This window comes from Lepus europaeus, chromosome 2 (genome assembly GCF_033115175.1).
Source record: "Lepus europaeus isolate LE1 chromosome 2, mLepTim1.pri, whole genome shotgun sequence".
Lineage (NCBI taxonomy): Eukaryota > Metazoa > Chordata > Mammalia > Lagomorpha > Leporidae > Lepus > Lepus europaeus.
This window is the reverse complement of record NC_084828.1, coordinates 52,690,103-52,706,174: the sequence shown is the minus strand read 5'-3', so window position 1 is coordinate 52,706,174 and position 16,072 is coordinate 52,690,103. Positions and strand designations below refer to the sequence as shown.

Here is a 16,072-nt window from a genome sequence, read left to right as displayed (position 1 = left end):
CCAGGAGCCAGGAGCTTCTTCCGGGTTTCCCACATGGATGCAGGGGCCCAAGGACTTGGGCCATCTCCTACTGCTTTCCCAGGCCATAGCAGAAAGCTGGATCAGAAGAGGAACAGCCAGGACTAGAACTGGCCCATATGGGATGCCAGCACTTCAGGCCAGGGCTTTAACCTGCTACGCCACAGTGCCGGTCCCTATATTTGTATGAGATCTATACATTTCTCTTTAAACTTTTGGAAAGTGAGTCTATGACTTTCTTATTTCTCAGACTGTAGATAATTGGATTTAGCACTGGAATTATGACAGTGTAAAACAGAGAGAAGATCATATCCTGATCATTTGTTTCTGAAGATGTCGGGCGAACATACATGAAGAGAAGCGGGCCATAATATAAACAGACAGACAAGAGGTGGGATCCACAGGTGGAGAAAGCTTTCCTTAAGCCCTTTTCAGATTTCTTTCTTAAGATTGCAAAGAGAATAAATGTATAAGAGACAAGAACTGTTACAATGGTGAATACCTGAATTGAACCAGAGAAAATAAAAAGCATTAGAATATTAATAGAAGGATCAGTACAAGAAATCTTTAACAATGGTATAATATCACAATAAAAGTGATATACTATGTTGGAATGACAGAAGGTTAATCTCAATAGAAAACTTTCATGAATTAAGGCATGAATAAAGCCACCCCCAAATGACAAGACTAACAGCCGAATGCATAGTCCATTGTCCATAATCATTGGATAAAGTAATGGTTTGCATATGGCTACATAGCGATCATAAGCCATTGTTGCCAACAGAAAACATTCTGTGGTTGCACTAACTGCAAAAGAAAAAAATTGTATCATGCATTCTGAGAGAGATATCATCTTACTCTTGGATAACAAGTTGACCAGCATCTTTGGAGTCACTGTGGATGATAACCAAGTATCCACCAAGGCTAAACTCCCAAGAAACAAATACATGGGAATATGAAGGTGAGGGTCACTCCAAATGAGAGCAATGAGTCCCAGGTTTCCCATGATGGTGAGGAGATAGATCAGCAAGAACCCCAGGAAGACAGGGATTTTCCACTGTGACGGAAAGGTAAGTCCCGTGAGAACAAACTCTGCCAGCAAGGTTGAATTTTTCTTTTCCATGCCCTCACTGGATGTCCCCTGAAATGAAAGGCAGTGAGTGTAAAATGATATTCAATAAGTATTTGCAAAGAGAAAAATCAGAGTAGTAGAGTTGAAATAGAATTATACTCTTATTGGTATACTCTCTAGTTTTATTTATTACCACTATAAAAGAAAAAAAAATATTTTGAGATGCCTGAAAATGGAAAAGTGTTTCAGTTTCTTCTGTATTTAAAATATACAGAATTAACATATTTAGAAAAAAAGTAAGAGCTTTGAATCTTGTCTCAAATTTGTAAAAAAAATTATTGATTGCCTTTGGAATTTTTCTGCCTGAGAGCTTGCTCAGGGTCAAAAGAAAATAATTCAGAGGCCTGAATTATAAAATGAATTAAATATCATGTGAAGGAAATTGAACTTTATTACTTACGCTATAGGCTTATACTAGTAGGTTTTAAATGGAATGTGATATGAAAAAGCAATCTTGAAATTAATTTTTGAGTGCACAAAATGACATGCAGAGGTGAAACTGAAGTTAGGGTATTAATTGGGAAGGAATTACTGTTGTCCAGACTTTACTGAATCACATTAATCATCCCAATGGCCTAGGGAAAATTCTGGACAAAATATAGATTGTGAGATATTAAGATAAAAATAGAGTCAATGAGATTTTGTAATCTGCATTTTTGAAATGGCCCTTGATGATCCAAGTGCCAAGTGTAGTGCCAAGTTCATGTGTCATATGATATCCAGTGTGATGAGGTTGGCAAAGAGATTAAGAATTCAGAATGTGTAGTCACTAAGATTCACTTGTATATCAGATATTTAAAAATATTTGGTCAGTGAAAAACAGAATGTTCCCCAAGTCATAAAAAAAATGAGACTGAGAAATTAGATTCATTGTCAAATTTGTAGGAAGAGTAATCTCTCAACTGCTAGGTGCGATTATATTGAGAAGAGCAGGTCTGCTATATGCTGATCAAAATAATGACACAGGTGTCACTGGAGTAGTTGGAGGTGTAGTTATGAATGACTACCCAGTGGAAAGTGCACACAAAGAACAGAAGTGAGATGAATCTAGAAGAAGTTACATTGAAGAGATTATCGCGTGGGTAAGTATTATTTATGAGGTGGCCACATTTGATCCCCTTTCTGAAACAGTCTTTTTAGTGGACCAAGACTTCCATCTACTCTGGAAGCCAAAGAGATAGAAATACTTGCACATCTTCCTTGCTCCTACAGTGAGTGGTCTTGATTGAGGTTTGGGAAGTCAACCTCTCCCCTGCATTCTCCCTGAATGATTTTATATTTGATTATATATATGTTGAAAGAGAGAGAGAGAGAGAGAGGCAAAACCAAAACAGAATAATAGAATTTTGGTAGAAATGGCAACTAAGGCAGAAGTTTGAGATGTCAGGCATGTGCACTCCTCTTCCACAATAGCGTTGAGTGTGAACTGGGCATCTGAGTCAAACAGCAGTGACAGCTGTCTTTGGTGAACTACTATTGGGATATGATAATGAAAATTCACTGTCTTATCTTCCTGCCCAAATTTCAAGCTGATTTGTATAATCTCAATAATATTTTGTGATTCTAGACTGGAAATATGGTTAATATGGACATACATAACAGAAAGATATTTAAGAACAAATATAGGACCAAAGTATAGGACCAAAGACCAAGATAATACTCTAGTAAGACAAGAAATGAATAGAGACCTTTCAGTGTGGAAATTAAGACATTCTAGTGATGTTAGTAAGAGCGTTATTTTCTTAAGTTTAGAATTAGGGTCAGAGGATAATTAATAGTGGATATAAAATCATTAGCACACTAAACCCACTTTACATTTTCTTTAAAATAATTAAAGAGATCATTCCAAATAATGCAAAGAACTCTTGACATTTGTATACTACATGTAGATAAATGTATATATTTTTCATTTTAATAAAAGTTTCCGAAGAGAAATGAAGACTAGATAAAATGGAGAGGAGAATAGAGACAAAACAAGTGGAAAGGGAAATTTGAGTGAATGTAGAAGCAGGAAGTAAAAATAGAGAAAACATAGATGAGTGGCTAGCAAAAAAGTCAAAGAGGGAAAAGGATATATCAGAGAATGATCCAATACTAAATAAAGGGAAAGGCTCAGAGATTTTAATGTAAATGTTTGCCTTACCCCTGGAATTCATTAAAGTTGTCAACTATGGCACTCATTTAGAATAGTTTTTCCCATGGACTCTTTATAAAAGAGATGTGATTTAAATTTGTTTCATTTTTTTGCATTAATCATACATAAACATACATACATACGTACATAATCATACATATACATACTAGCATTAGCTGAGCACTTTTTTTTTTTTTGACAGGTAAAGTTGCAGGACAGTGAGAGAGAGAAACAGAGAGAAAGATCTTCCTTCTGTTGGTTCACTCCCCAAATGGCTGCTACAACTGGTGTTGTGCCTATCCAAAGCCAGGAGCCAGGTGCCTCTTCCTGGTCTCCCATGCTGGTGCAGGGGCCCAAGCACTTGGGCCATCCTCCACTGCCCTTCCGGGCTACAGCAGAGAGCGGGACTGGAAGAGGAGCAACTGGGACTAGAACTCGGCACCCATATGGGGTGCCGGCGCCGCAGACAGAGGATTAACCAAGTAAGCCACGGCACTGGCCCCATGAACATTATAATATTATAATTAATATTAGTATATTATATTATACTAATATTGATATTATATATTAGTATATAGTTAGTATATTGTAGTATATTTTTGATATTATATTATATGTTAGTATGTAATTAGTATATTATAGTATAATATTATATTAATATAATATTAATAATAATATTATGCTACATACTGGTAATTTGCCAAGAGATTAAATTTAGGTACTTTCACCGCCAACAACAGAGAAAGGTAACTATAAGAAATGCTGGATATGCTAATTTGCTTGATTTTATCAGTCATTTTACTTTGTACCTTTTTATCAAGACATCATGTGGGTCACCTCAAGCCAGAAGGTAAGAGTTGCTTTTTCTTTGCTATTACAGTGATTGGAATTTACTTTGTTTAGCAATCCTCTCATTTATCTTGAGAATACTTGGTTCTTCAGAGTTTTTGGCAGAATAATATTGAACAAAAGACAGGAAACTTAAAAAGGCAATATAAATAATCAATGCCAATATTTCCATTTTACATGCATTTTTTATTTGGAATGGGATTCCCTCCAGGTAATTCCAAATCATTAAGTGTGTAAAAATTATAAAATTAAGTTTGTTTGTGGGTTCTTAGGTCATTAAATGTTGGAAAGAGCGGTGAATGGATATTTTTCACATATTTCTGCAGTATACATAAAGTATTTGGACAAGTAAGAAGAGGGTGAGGAGATAATATTTGATTGACAGTTTAAGAGTTTTAATCGGAATGCTAACAAAGCAGAATATAACTTTTATAACAATCAACAGAAAGATTTCTTGTTTAAGAATCATTATGTTTTGAATCTTGAAACCTAGTTTTGCATTGCTCGCAGCTCTAAATCACTAAATCTTACACAGTCATTGTTTTTAGTAAAACATGCAAATAAAACATTGTTAAAGGGAATAAATCAATCTTACAATTATTTGTTTACCCAAATTTTAGACACACAGTAAAATATGAAGATAAAGCGCTGTTTTCCACTTCTCACTTGGCTGTTATGTTATCTAAATTGCTATAAACTCAAAGTATTTTCATCTTTTATATACAAGTGAAAATATGTAAATCATTTCTGTCTTACCCAGTTACTGAAAAAAAATGTGTAGTCCTTTAAAAATAGCAGACTTCCTAAAACAGAAAAAAATAAAATAAGAAAGAATTGACAACAATAAAAGTGGCAATTCTTTTCCTATTGATTCTTTTCAGGGGTTTAGTTTCCCAATCTCCAAAAAAATGTTGTTTATATTAATATAATTTGTGTGCACACAAGAGTCAACCGGTTGTGTAAGCATGCGCTTTTCTCAGAAGTGGAAGGACTAGAGATCTGAAGTTCTCTTAAGAGTACCAGAGGACTTATCCCCTGTAGGACAAACTGAAGTCTTGCTACTGGGTACTGTGAATTTGGACAGAAATAAGTCCAGATTTTCCCACAGGACATTACAGACTTGGTAATCAAAAACATTAACTCGTTCTAGACAGTTCTAGCCTTAACAATTATAATAGCTCTGTAATCTACTACTACTCCATCATAGATGATGCCTCTGGCATGTTTTGTTTATGTAAACTTCAGTTTATATATAAAATTTTATGTTTCATGGGCTTCAATTAATGTAGTCTTGTCTGAGAAAAACTCAACTTTAGTTAAGCCAATGCCTAAATTTTCAAAGCAAAATTCTTATCCTTATGCAAATGGCAGTTCAAAACCAGACACATACCAATTTAAGTTGAAATCTGAGGAGAAATTTTACCTGGAAAATATTAGAAGGAGGACTAAAGTAAAGAAGAATGAGAATGTTTCTCACTGAGTGTGTGATACAGTGCCAGAGGTCATTATCACCCTGGATTCATTTCAGGATTTAAAAACAATGAGACACTCCTGTAGTCTACATATTTTTGCTTTCAGATGCATTTCAATTTCACAAGTGTTTTACAATTTCTTAAAATTTCCATAATCTACTCTGCTACACCCTGCAAGGCATTGAAAAAAAGAAATAAGACTTTTAAATTGTAATCTAAAATAGTTTTTCAAAAGAAAATCATGCTATTCAAGTCTGAAGGTACCTAAGATCAATAAATAAACTGTGAGAGAATGATTAGAAAAACATATTGAGCCAGAGAGAAATGGGAAAGTAGAGTGTTGAGTGGAAAGATAGTGACCATGAAGGACAAAGTGAGGCACAGAGCCAAACATGGAAATAAATGTTCTAGCAAACAGTGAGAGAATTCAGCCCATGGAGTGTTGAAATCATGAGGTTTGAAGTAGATTTACTTGCTTATTTTTTATTTTTATTTTTTAACTGCAGAGTGGATAGTGAGAGAGAGACAGAGAAAAAGGTCTTCCTTTTTGCCGTTGGTTCACCCTCCAATGGCTGCTGCGGTCGGCGCATCTTGCTGATCCGAAGACAGGAGCCAGGTGCTTCTCCTGGTCTCCCATGCAGGTGAGGGCCCAAGGACTTGGGGTATCCTCCACTGCCTTCCCGGGCCATAGCAGAGAGCTGGCCTGGAAGAGGGGCAACTGGGATAGAATCCAGCGCCCCAACTGGGACTAGAACCCAGTGTGCCAGCACCGCAAGGTGGAGGATTAGCCTGTTAAGCCACGGCGCCGGCCTTACTTGCTTATTTTTAAATTTAAACGTTTTATTTTAGTTTTTATTTATTTATTTTCATTTTGTATTTGAAAGGCAGAGGAACAAAGCAGGGTAAGGAAATCTTTCATCTGCTGGTTTACATCCCAGAAGTCTACAACAACTAGGGCTGGGCCAGGCCAAAGTCAGAAACTCAAAACTCAATAGGAGAATCCAAGATGGCTAAATAGGGAAAAGCTGTGCTGGATCTGACCATAGAAATATACCAGAAGATCAGAGGAAGAACTGCGTTCCCAGGGGATAGCAGCCTGCACACCATAGGTGATGTTCTCTAACACTGTCTGATCAAGAACCTCACGGGCCCCACTGACCTGAACCTGAAGTACTGTCAGGGGGCTGAGTGTCCATAACCCTGTGAAGGAAGACCACATGCCTTTCCTCCCCTACCACCATGAAGGTGCCTGGAGACTGGTAGGGAGAAATAGCCATCTTAGTAAGTTGCATGGAGACCCTGAAGCCCATGTGTCACTGGTGGGTTTTGTCAGAGGGACAAATCCATGGACCGCACTATCTTTGAGTCCATCCTGGAGAACTGGAGGTGGTGGGTTACCCATTTAGTTCCATGAAGCAAGGGCACATTGCTCCCCTCTCCTCATTACACAAAGATGCAATACACAGTTTGCCAAGGCAGAGAGTTGGAAATAAGTTTAACAAAAATGTATGGGCTTTCTAGCTTAGTGCATTTCTAAGGGTTCAATGATGTGGTGTGTGTTGAATTATCCATTTTAAAGTTATGGATAAGTTATCCTATGTAGTCCCTCCCGCAGACTAGAAAGAGGTACAAAGCAAGTTAGCTGTTTGCATTGCATAAATAATAATTTCCTCATAAGGGGGCATAACTCTTGTCCATTTAACAAGTGATCCAGAAAGATGTTAGTTCTGAGTGAAGATCAAAATAAGAGAAGTCTCTGCAGCAGGTCTAGGTGGCTGTGCAAACTACCTAGAGGAAAAGAAGGGTGTGTCAAGAAGCAGCTGGAACACAGTTCCCTGAGATTTATCACTTACAAAGTTCCTCCCCAGACGATGAACACATTACAGCAATAGGATATAGCAACACATCACTTGGACTTGATTCTGTATCATGATATAATATACAGGATACAAAAAATGTAATGTGTGTGAGCAAAATTAACATTTTGAGATTTTAATACTGTTTATAGCCTGTGCCAATACTCTTGAGGAACAGTGTTTTTTTAACTTACTATTTGTTACATTCTTTATTTAGCAGAGGATTAAGATTGTGATTATAAAATAAACTGAAAATGTCACTGTAAAAATTTAAAGGAAAAATGAGAAAGGAAAAAGGGGAGGGTGGGAATGTGGTCAGGAAGGAGGGTAGGGTCAGAAGTTTCATTATGTTCTTAAATCTGTACATATATACAATACACAAAATTTGTTCACCTTATATAAATAAATTTTTAGTTTGCTTCACTGATTATTTTTAAAAAGTGTTTCGATAGGTGTACTCCCAAGCCAGTATCACGGAAAGGATGGAGCAGACTGATCTGTGTTTCCACAGCTCTCCAGGCAATTATGGCTTCCATTAAAGTCTGAAACATACTATTTAAAAGAACCAAACCAAAGCCTAAATCAGAGACATTGTCATATTTATCTAATATACATATTCTGCTATAGCTATTCCCCACAACTTGAAATTTGATAAAAATCTTTCTGGTTTTCTATATCATTTGTATTTTTACTTAAATCCTCATTTTTTTTTTGTTTCTTTGAACACAGCATAGGGTAATTTTGCCAGTAATCCCATGCAGAACAGGAAGCATTGTGTGAAGGAAAAAATAATGTACATACATGTATATAAAGAGAGAGGAACTACAAATTCTTTTAAATATACAAGTAAAGTTATGGAAATGCCTTCATGATAAAGAGTTTTTTACTGTTATTTTAAGTATTTCCGTGGGGGGTGGCTGTAATCCAACATGAACCATATTTCCGACAACCAGATGACCTGTGTATGTGATATAATCCCTTTCATGTAAATATCTAACAAATAATACGCATATATTTTCATAGTTCTTTAAAAGGATCAGTAGAATATGGGCTTTCACAGATGAATACTTAATCACTTTCACAATGTCTGAATGAATGGTAAAATGATTGCACAAAGGATTATATATACATATATATAATAAAAATGACAATGGGATCATATCAATGGACTGGTGATTTTAGTGAACTTCTGGAAGATGTAAGGTAGTGGGAGCTTGAATGAAGGATAAACCAAACAAGAGCAATCTGTAGACTAGATTTGCAAGGAGAGGGCTGGAGAAGAAGTCATAATTTCTGACAGTCCCGCTTACTTTCTTTAACCTCACCCAACTTGAAGTAAGACGTTACCAGTTATACTCACCTTTCTATAGGACCATGGTGTAATATGTCTTCTCTTACAAGGGAAATAACAACGGGGGAAGCAGACCTTTACATTATCAGAAGAAATAGATGCCCATTGTTTACATAAATATTACTGGTCTAATGTTTAGATGGGAACAGTGAACAAACAAAGCAAAAATCTGGATAATTGACAAGAAACCGTTAGAACAATGAAAATATTACATAGCAGTTGAAACTAACGGACTGTGGACACATCTAGTACTATGTATTCTCAGGGAAGGAATAGTGAAAGCAGCTGAACTTTGAAACAATCTCTTTCCTGGGACTTAGAGTATATCCTTCAGTTAACAGGAGTGCAGACATTTGGTCTGGATTTTGAATGGACCTCTGCAAGCACAGAATAATGATATTTGTTATAAACACAAATATTTTATACCCTTTAACTATTAAGATTAAATAATTTCTTCTAATTTTTTCGCAGTCCTTACAAAGAGTTAATCCTAATTTAAAGAAGAGCAATAATAATGCACCTTAGGCTATGATACTTTCCATTGTTATCAATGAAACTTAAGGTGAGCTGATGTGCAGTAGCCTTTCCAGATCCATTAATCTACTTTATTAATCTTTTTTAAAAAGATTTATTTTATTTATTTGAAAGACAGAGTTACAGAGAGTGGTAGATACAGAGAGAGAGGTCTTTCTTCCGTTGGTTCACTCCCCAGATGGCTGCAACGGCCGGACCTGTGGCGATCCAAAGCCAGGAGCCAGGTGCTTCCTCCTGGTCTCGCACATGGGTGCAGGGGCCCAAGCACTTGGGCCATCCTCTACTGCTTTCCCAGGCCATAGCAGAGAGCTGGGTTCGAAGAGGGGCAGCCGGGACTAGAACCTGCGCCCGTATAGGATGCCAGTGCCACAGGTGGAGGATTAACCTACTACAACACAGAGCCAGCCCCCACACTAATTTAATTCTTCAGTCTTATCTGTTAGGTTTTCTTCAAGTGAGTGTAGTTCCCACATTCCCTAATATCGTATAAATACAGCAGGAAAAACCTTTGAAGGCATCATAAACAAAAATGGAAACTTTCCTCTTCTCATTACTCATAAACTGAGCTAAGGGTGTCCTCTTAACAATTTGGCCCTGCTTTCACTGTCTCATTTTTTCTATGATTGCATTTACATTTCTGTTTATTTCTCTAAATGGTTTGGGAGTAGAATTCCTATAAGAGAATAAAAAAATTTCCAACAAGTCAGGATAAAAAATATTTAAAGGGCTAGTAGATTTCTCAGGGTCTCCATTTGCTCAACCACACATGAATGCCACCAAAATGGACTAAGTGTGATATGAGGCTCCATCCCCTCCAACCCCATAAGCTGTTTTCTATATTCTAATCATATTTTTACAAGAAATAGGCAATTTTAGCATTTAATGTATTAGTATAGCCATACTAGGGACCATATAAAATAGTAAATGTTTTCCTATTATGTAATTATTCTAGGACTACCTAAACACTTCATTAAAATTCCTTGTTTTTTTTCAAATTAAAAATACCAATATTTTAAATAGTTCATTTATTATAATAATTAAGCTATTAAACTTTGAGAGTAATTGTAATTATAAAAACTTTGAATTCTTACCCAAAGCCATAAAGAAAGTCCTGTGACAATACTAAAAAGAGATACTAGTGTATGTATCTATGTAATATTTGTGACAGTGAGGCTATGACTTTCTTATTTCTCAGACTGTAGATAATGGGATTTAACACAGGAATTATGATTGTATAAAATAAAGAGTCCATCATATCTTGATCATCTGTTTGTTGAGATGCAGGGCACACATACATGAAGAGAAGAGGGCCAAAATACAGAGAAACAGACAAGAGGTGGGCTCCACAGGTGGAGAAGGCTTTCCTCATGCTCTTTTCAGACTTCTTTTTTAGGACTGTAGAGAGAATAAATGTATAAGAGACAAGAACTGTCACAATGGTGAACACTTGAATTGAACCAGACAAAATGAAAACCATTAGAAAATTAATAGAAGGATCAGTACAGGAAATCTTAAATAAAGGAATAATGTCACAGTAAAAGTGATGTAATATGTTGGAATGACAGAAGGTCAATCGGAATAAAAACCCTTCATGAATTAAAGCATGAACAAAACCACTTACAAATGACAAGGCTATTAGCCGAATGCACAGTCTATTTGTCATAATCACTGGATAAAGCAATGGTTTGCATATGGCTACAAAGCGATCATAAGCCATTGTTGCCAGCAGGAAACATTCAGTAGTTCCACCAAATGCAAAGGAAAGAAATTGTATCATACATTCAGAGAGAGATATCATCTTATTCTTGGCTAACAAGTTGACCAGCATCTTTGGAGTCACTGTAGATGAAATCCAAGCATCAACAAAGGCTAAACTCCCAAGGAACAAGTACATAGGGATGTGAAGGTGAGAGTCACTCCAAATGAGGGCAATAAGTCCCAGGTTCCCAAAAATAGTCAGGAGATATATCAACAAGAACCCCAGGAACAGGGGGATTTGCCACTGAGGTTGATAGGTAAGTCCTGTGAGAATAAATTCTGTCAGCAAAGTTGCATTTTTCTTGTCCATGTCCTCACTGGTTATCTCCTGAAATAAAATGAAAATGAAAAAGTATTTACTAGTATTTATAGCAATTATACTGGAGAAGGGCTTGACAGAAAACCATATTTTTATCACAGTATATTTTTAATTTTATTTAGTGTTACTGGAAATTGTTTTGGGGAATCAAAAACTTCAAGTGAATGCAATTGTTTCAACTACTAAAACCTTTTTTTAAAATTTTCTCCAGGTGATTGAAATACATGTAAAGTGCCTAGTCTATGTATAACATGATGCTAGGAGTGATGAGGAGGATGAAAAAACAGATTCTGCAGAATGTAGTCACTAGGATTCAGTCACAAGCTCGATGTGAAATAGTAGTAAACATGAGAGCAGTCATTTGCTTATTAGGTAGATGGTCATATAAGATTGAAATCAAGAACTCAGATCCATTGACAAGTTTATAGCATGAGCATCTTTAATATTCCGACACTTGATACTATAATACTACCAGCTGCTCCACTTCCAACCCATTACCCTGCTAATGGCCTGGAAAAGCAGCAGAAGATGGCCCAAGTGCTTGGGCCTTTGCACCCACATGGGAGAACCAGAGGAGGCTCCTGGCTCCTGGCTTTGGATTGGCCAATTTCCAGCTATTGTGCCCCTTTGGTGAGTGAATCAGCGGATAGAAGATCCCCCTCCCTGGCTCTCCTTCTCTCTATTACTCTTCCTCTCAAATAAAAATAAATAAATATTTTTTAAAAAGTATTAGGTGGCCGGCCGGCGCCGTGGCTCAACAGGCTAATCCTCCGCCTTGCGGCGCCGGCACACCGGGTTCTAGTCCCGGTCGGGGCACCGATCCTGTCCCGGTTGCCCCTCTTCCAGGCCAGCTCTCTGCTGTGGCCAGGGAGTGCAGTGGAGGATGGCCCAAGTGTTTGGGCTCTGCACCCCATGGGAGACCAGGATAAGCACCTGGCTCCTGCCATCAGAACAGCGCGGTGCGCCGGCCGCAGCGCGCTACCGCGGCGGCCATTGGAGGGTGAACCAACGGCAAAAGGAAGACCTTTCTCTCTGTCTCTCTCTCACTGTCCACTCTGCCTGTCAAAAATTTAAAAAAAAAAAAAAAAAAAGAAAAAAAAAAAAGTATTAGGTGGCCAATATCTGATCCACTTTCTATAATATGAATTTTGGAAGCAGAAAGAGGATTTGAGCTAGATTTATCCAATCAAACCTACCCAACCTATTTTGGGATAAAAAGAGTTGTAGATAAACATTCATGGACAAAAAAATCTTTTTAGTTGCCAAGGTTATCAAGAGAAACATTAAGATTGCAGCACATTTCCTGCATATGCAACAGGCTATTGCCAGTGTGAGTTGTGTCACCTGGATTCAACAGCAATCATGCCTTTGTTGAGCTACTGTTGGGACATAACACTGCATGTTGACTGGCTTTCTTGCTTCTTTCTTTTATCATCAATTTTTTAAAAGATTTAATTAATTTATTTGAAACGCAGAGTTACAGAGAGAGAATCTTCCATCAGCTGCTTTAATCCCCAGATAGCCACAATGGCCAGGGCTGGGCTGACCCAAAACCAGGAACCAGGATCTTCATCTGGGTCTCCCTTGAAGATGCAGAGGCCACAAGGACCTGGCCATCTTCTGCTGCCTTTCCAGGTGGATTAACAAGGAGCTGGATCTGAAGTGCAGCAGCCAGGACTCAAACCAGCAGCCATACAAGATGCAGGGATTGAAGGAGGAGGCTTAATCTGTTAAACCACAAAGCTGTCCCTTGTTCCCACCATTGTTGCTAGATGATTTACCCAACTCCCCTTTCTATGTTATAGTCAATTTCTATTCAACAAATTCATTTTCTGTTGAAATCCAAAGCCATGAATGTCCAAAAGAGATAAAGGAAATACAAGAAATGGGTGCTGAGCAGAGTGAACAAATAAAAAAGGAAAATAGTAAGTTGAATGTTTTGAATATGAAAAGACAAATTATTAAGAATTACAAAGTGATGTTCAATGCCAACTGTCAAAATAAATGCTCTCGGAGCAGAAAGAGTAAAGAGAGATCACTCAATGCAATAAGGAAGAAAATTTTAGTGGTTTTAGAAAGCGCTTTCCATTATGTAACCGAATTAAGGTCAGAAAATAGCAAGAAGTGAGGGAACATGCCACAGCAATGAGAGAAATGTTACAGTCCTCCCTGAAGTGTGGAGAGAAGCTGCCATTTGTCTACAGCACACAGACTAACTTATTTTTTTTCTCCTATGGAACATTTTAAGCAAAATTTTCAAAAAGAAGGACAGTCATGTGAAAGATGGGGAATAGAAGATATCCAAAGGAGAAAAGAGACAGAATTGGCAACGCAAATTTGGGTAGGTGAAAATAAAACAAGAGGGAAAAGAAAAGTAGACAGAATAACACAGCGATGTCATCTTTGTTTCATCTCAATTATAACTTAATTCTCTAGATCTCTGGCTGCTTTCTTTTTTTTCTGTGAGCATTTTCTCTTCTCCACTAAGTTTTGTTTTTCTCCATTTTTTAGCAGAATAAAATGAGCCAAAGACTGGATTCGAATATGAACAACAAATGTCAACAATGCCACATGTTAAGTGGGCTTTTATATGGAATGAGCATCCTTTCATAAAATTCAAAATCACAAGATAATTGAAAGTTTGATTTGTGAATGGGTATTTTTTTAAATCATAAATGTTGGACAGGTTAAGGGAAGGGCATTTTCTACATATTTCCAAAATACACATGCATGCATATATACATAATTAACATTACTGTAGGTATTATATAATGAAATGTATACTTACATAAAAATTTAAATGCATATATATTTATGGGTCACATATATATATATATAATGTGTTTTTGCATTATATATTACAAACATCATATATATTATTCAAAAAATTTATTATCAGATGTAGGGAGCACATAAAGGAGTTAATATATTTTTAAATTTTTATTTACTTTTATTTGAAAAGCAGAGTGACAGGAAAAGTCAGAAACAGAGAAGGGGAGAGAGAAAGAGTCAGAGAGAGATCCTCCAGACATCTGCTGGTTGACTCCCCAGACAACCATAATAGCCCTCAGTCTGGGCCTCCCACATGGTGGGCAGGGCCCAAGCACGCAAAGTCCATCATCCTCCATTCCCCAGGATGTGCACCAGCAAAAAGTTGGATCAGAAGCTGAGTAGCCAGGGCCCAAAGTAGGCACTTTGATATGTGAAGCAGACATCCCAAGCAGAGACTCAAATGCTATGCCACAATACTCACCTCCAAGGAGTTAATATTTATTTGATAGACCGTACAAGTTTTAATGAGAAAATGTGATTATATAAATTGACCTTATATCAGATTCATCAGAAATAATTCTTATATAGTAGTGTTATAAATTGAACCTTTAAACTCAGTTTTAAAGCATTTAGCATTCTAGTTCATTGGGATATGGGGAGTCATTATGGTTAGCAAGATAATAAATCAGTGTTACAGGAAATAATTCATCCTAATGAGATTTTGTTATCCAGATTTAAGTCATTAATATAAAAATATAAAAAGGTTATTAACTCTTTATTTCTCATTCCTGGCATATTATCAACCTAACCTAAAAATATAAACTGAACAATAATTTTGACTTCTTTTATAAAGAATAATGAATATTATAGAAATAACTTCTCTTACCAATATCTTCTAAGAAATTATGGTGATACTTTAAAAGTAATAGGCTTTCTAAGGCAGGAAAATCATACACCAGCACAGGAATGTCAATAAGATAAGTAGCAATTCATTGCACATAGTTCATTTTGGAGGCTTCATTTTCTATGATCTGGAAAATGTCATTTATATTAATTTGCTTTCAACACAAGCATCAACAAATTGTACATCTCTGTGTTTTTTCCAGGAAAGGAAGGTGTGGATAAATGAAATTCCCCAAGGAGTGCCTGAGGATTCCCCATAGGACTAAGTGAAGATCTTCAACTGGGCATTGTTTATTTGGATGCGTATGAGAAATCCAGATCATCCCACAGGGTATTATAGACTTGGAATCATAAATATCAAATCACTGCAGATAATTCTAGACTTAACCATTGAAATTACACTTGATGTCAATATTTTCCATTACAGGTGACACTTTTGATGGTTCTATGCAAACTTCAATTTATAAGCTTTTTTTATATATAAAATCTGATGCTCTAAGTGTTTGAGCTAGTTAAAATATAATTTTAAGAAGAACAAAAATGGGACAAACATCGTGGTTCAACAGGTTAGGTCACTGCTTGTGATGCTGACATCCTATGTTGAGTGCCAGTTCAAGTCCAGAAAACTCTACTTCCTATTCAGCTCTCTACTAATGCACCTGGGAAGCAGTGGGTGATGCTTCAAAAGCTTGAGTTCTTGCCACCCAGGTAGGAGATCTGGATGGAGTTCCTGGCTCCTGGTTTCAGTGTAGTTCAGCTATAATTCTTGAGGGCATTCTGTCTCTGTGACACTGCCTTTCAAATAAATCTTTAAAAAAAAGTCCAAAGATGCAGGTTCCCTTTAGGACCAATCTCAAGTAAAGTTCTTATCTTCATGCGCTCTTCAGACTCCCAGATGAACAATTTTATTAGGCCAAGGTCATAAGAAGGAAAAGAGTCAAAACAAATCCAAAGGACCTTTTGGGGAAGTGGAC

At 36.8% G+C, this 16,072-nt stretch overlaps 2 protein-coding genes across 2 annotated transcripts; both read right to left on the bottom strand.

The window, feature by feature from the left end:
* Positions 1-211: 211 nt before the first annotated feature.
* LOC133747817 (olfactory receptor 5H8-like) lies at positions 212-1,159 on the bottom strand. Its single transcript, XM_062176200.1, has one exon. It carries the CDS (start codon positions 1,139-1,141, stop codon positions 212-214), a length of 930 nt encoding a protein of 309 aa, XP_062032184.1. The 5' UTR covers positions 1,142-1,159.
* A 9,322-nt stretch (positions 1,160-10,481) lies between these two features.
* LOC133750822 (olfactory receptor 5H2-like) lies at positions 10,482-11,423 on the bottom strand. Its single transcript, XM_062180512.1, has one exon. The coding sequence runs from the start codon at positions 11,412-11,414 to the stop codon at positions 10,482-10,484; it is 933 nt and encodes a 310-aa protein (XP_062036496.1). The 5' UTR covers positions 11,415-11,423.
* Positions 11,424-16,072: the final 4,649 nt, after the last annotated feature.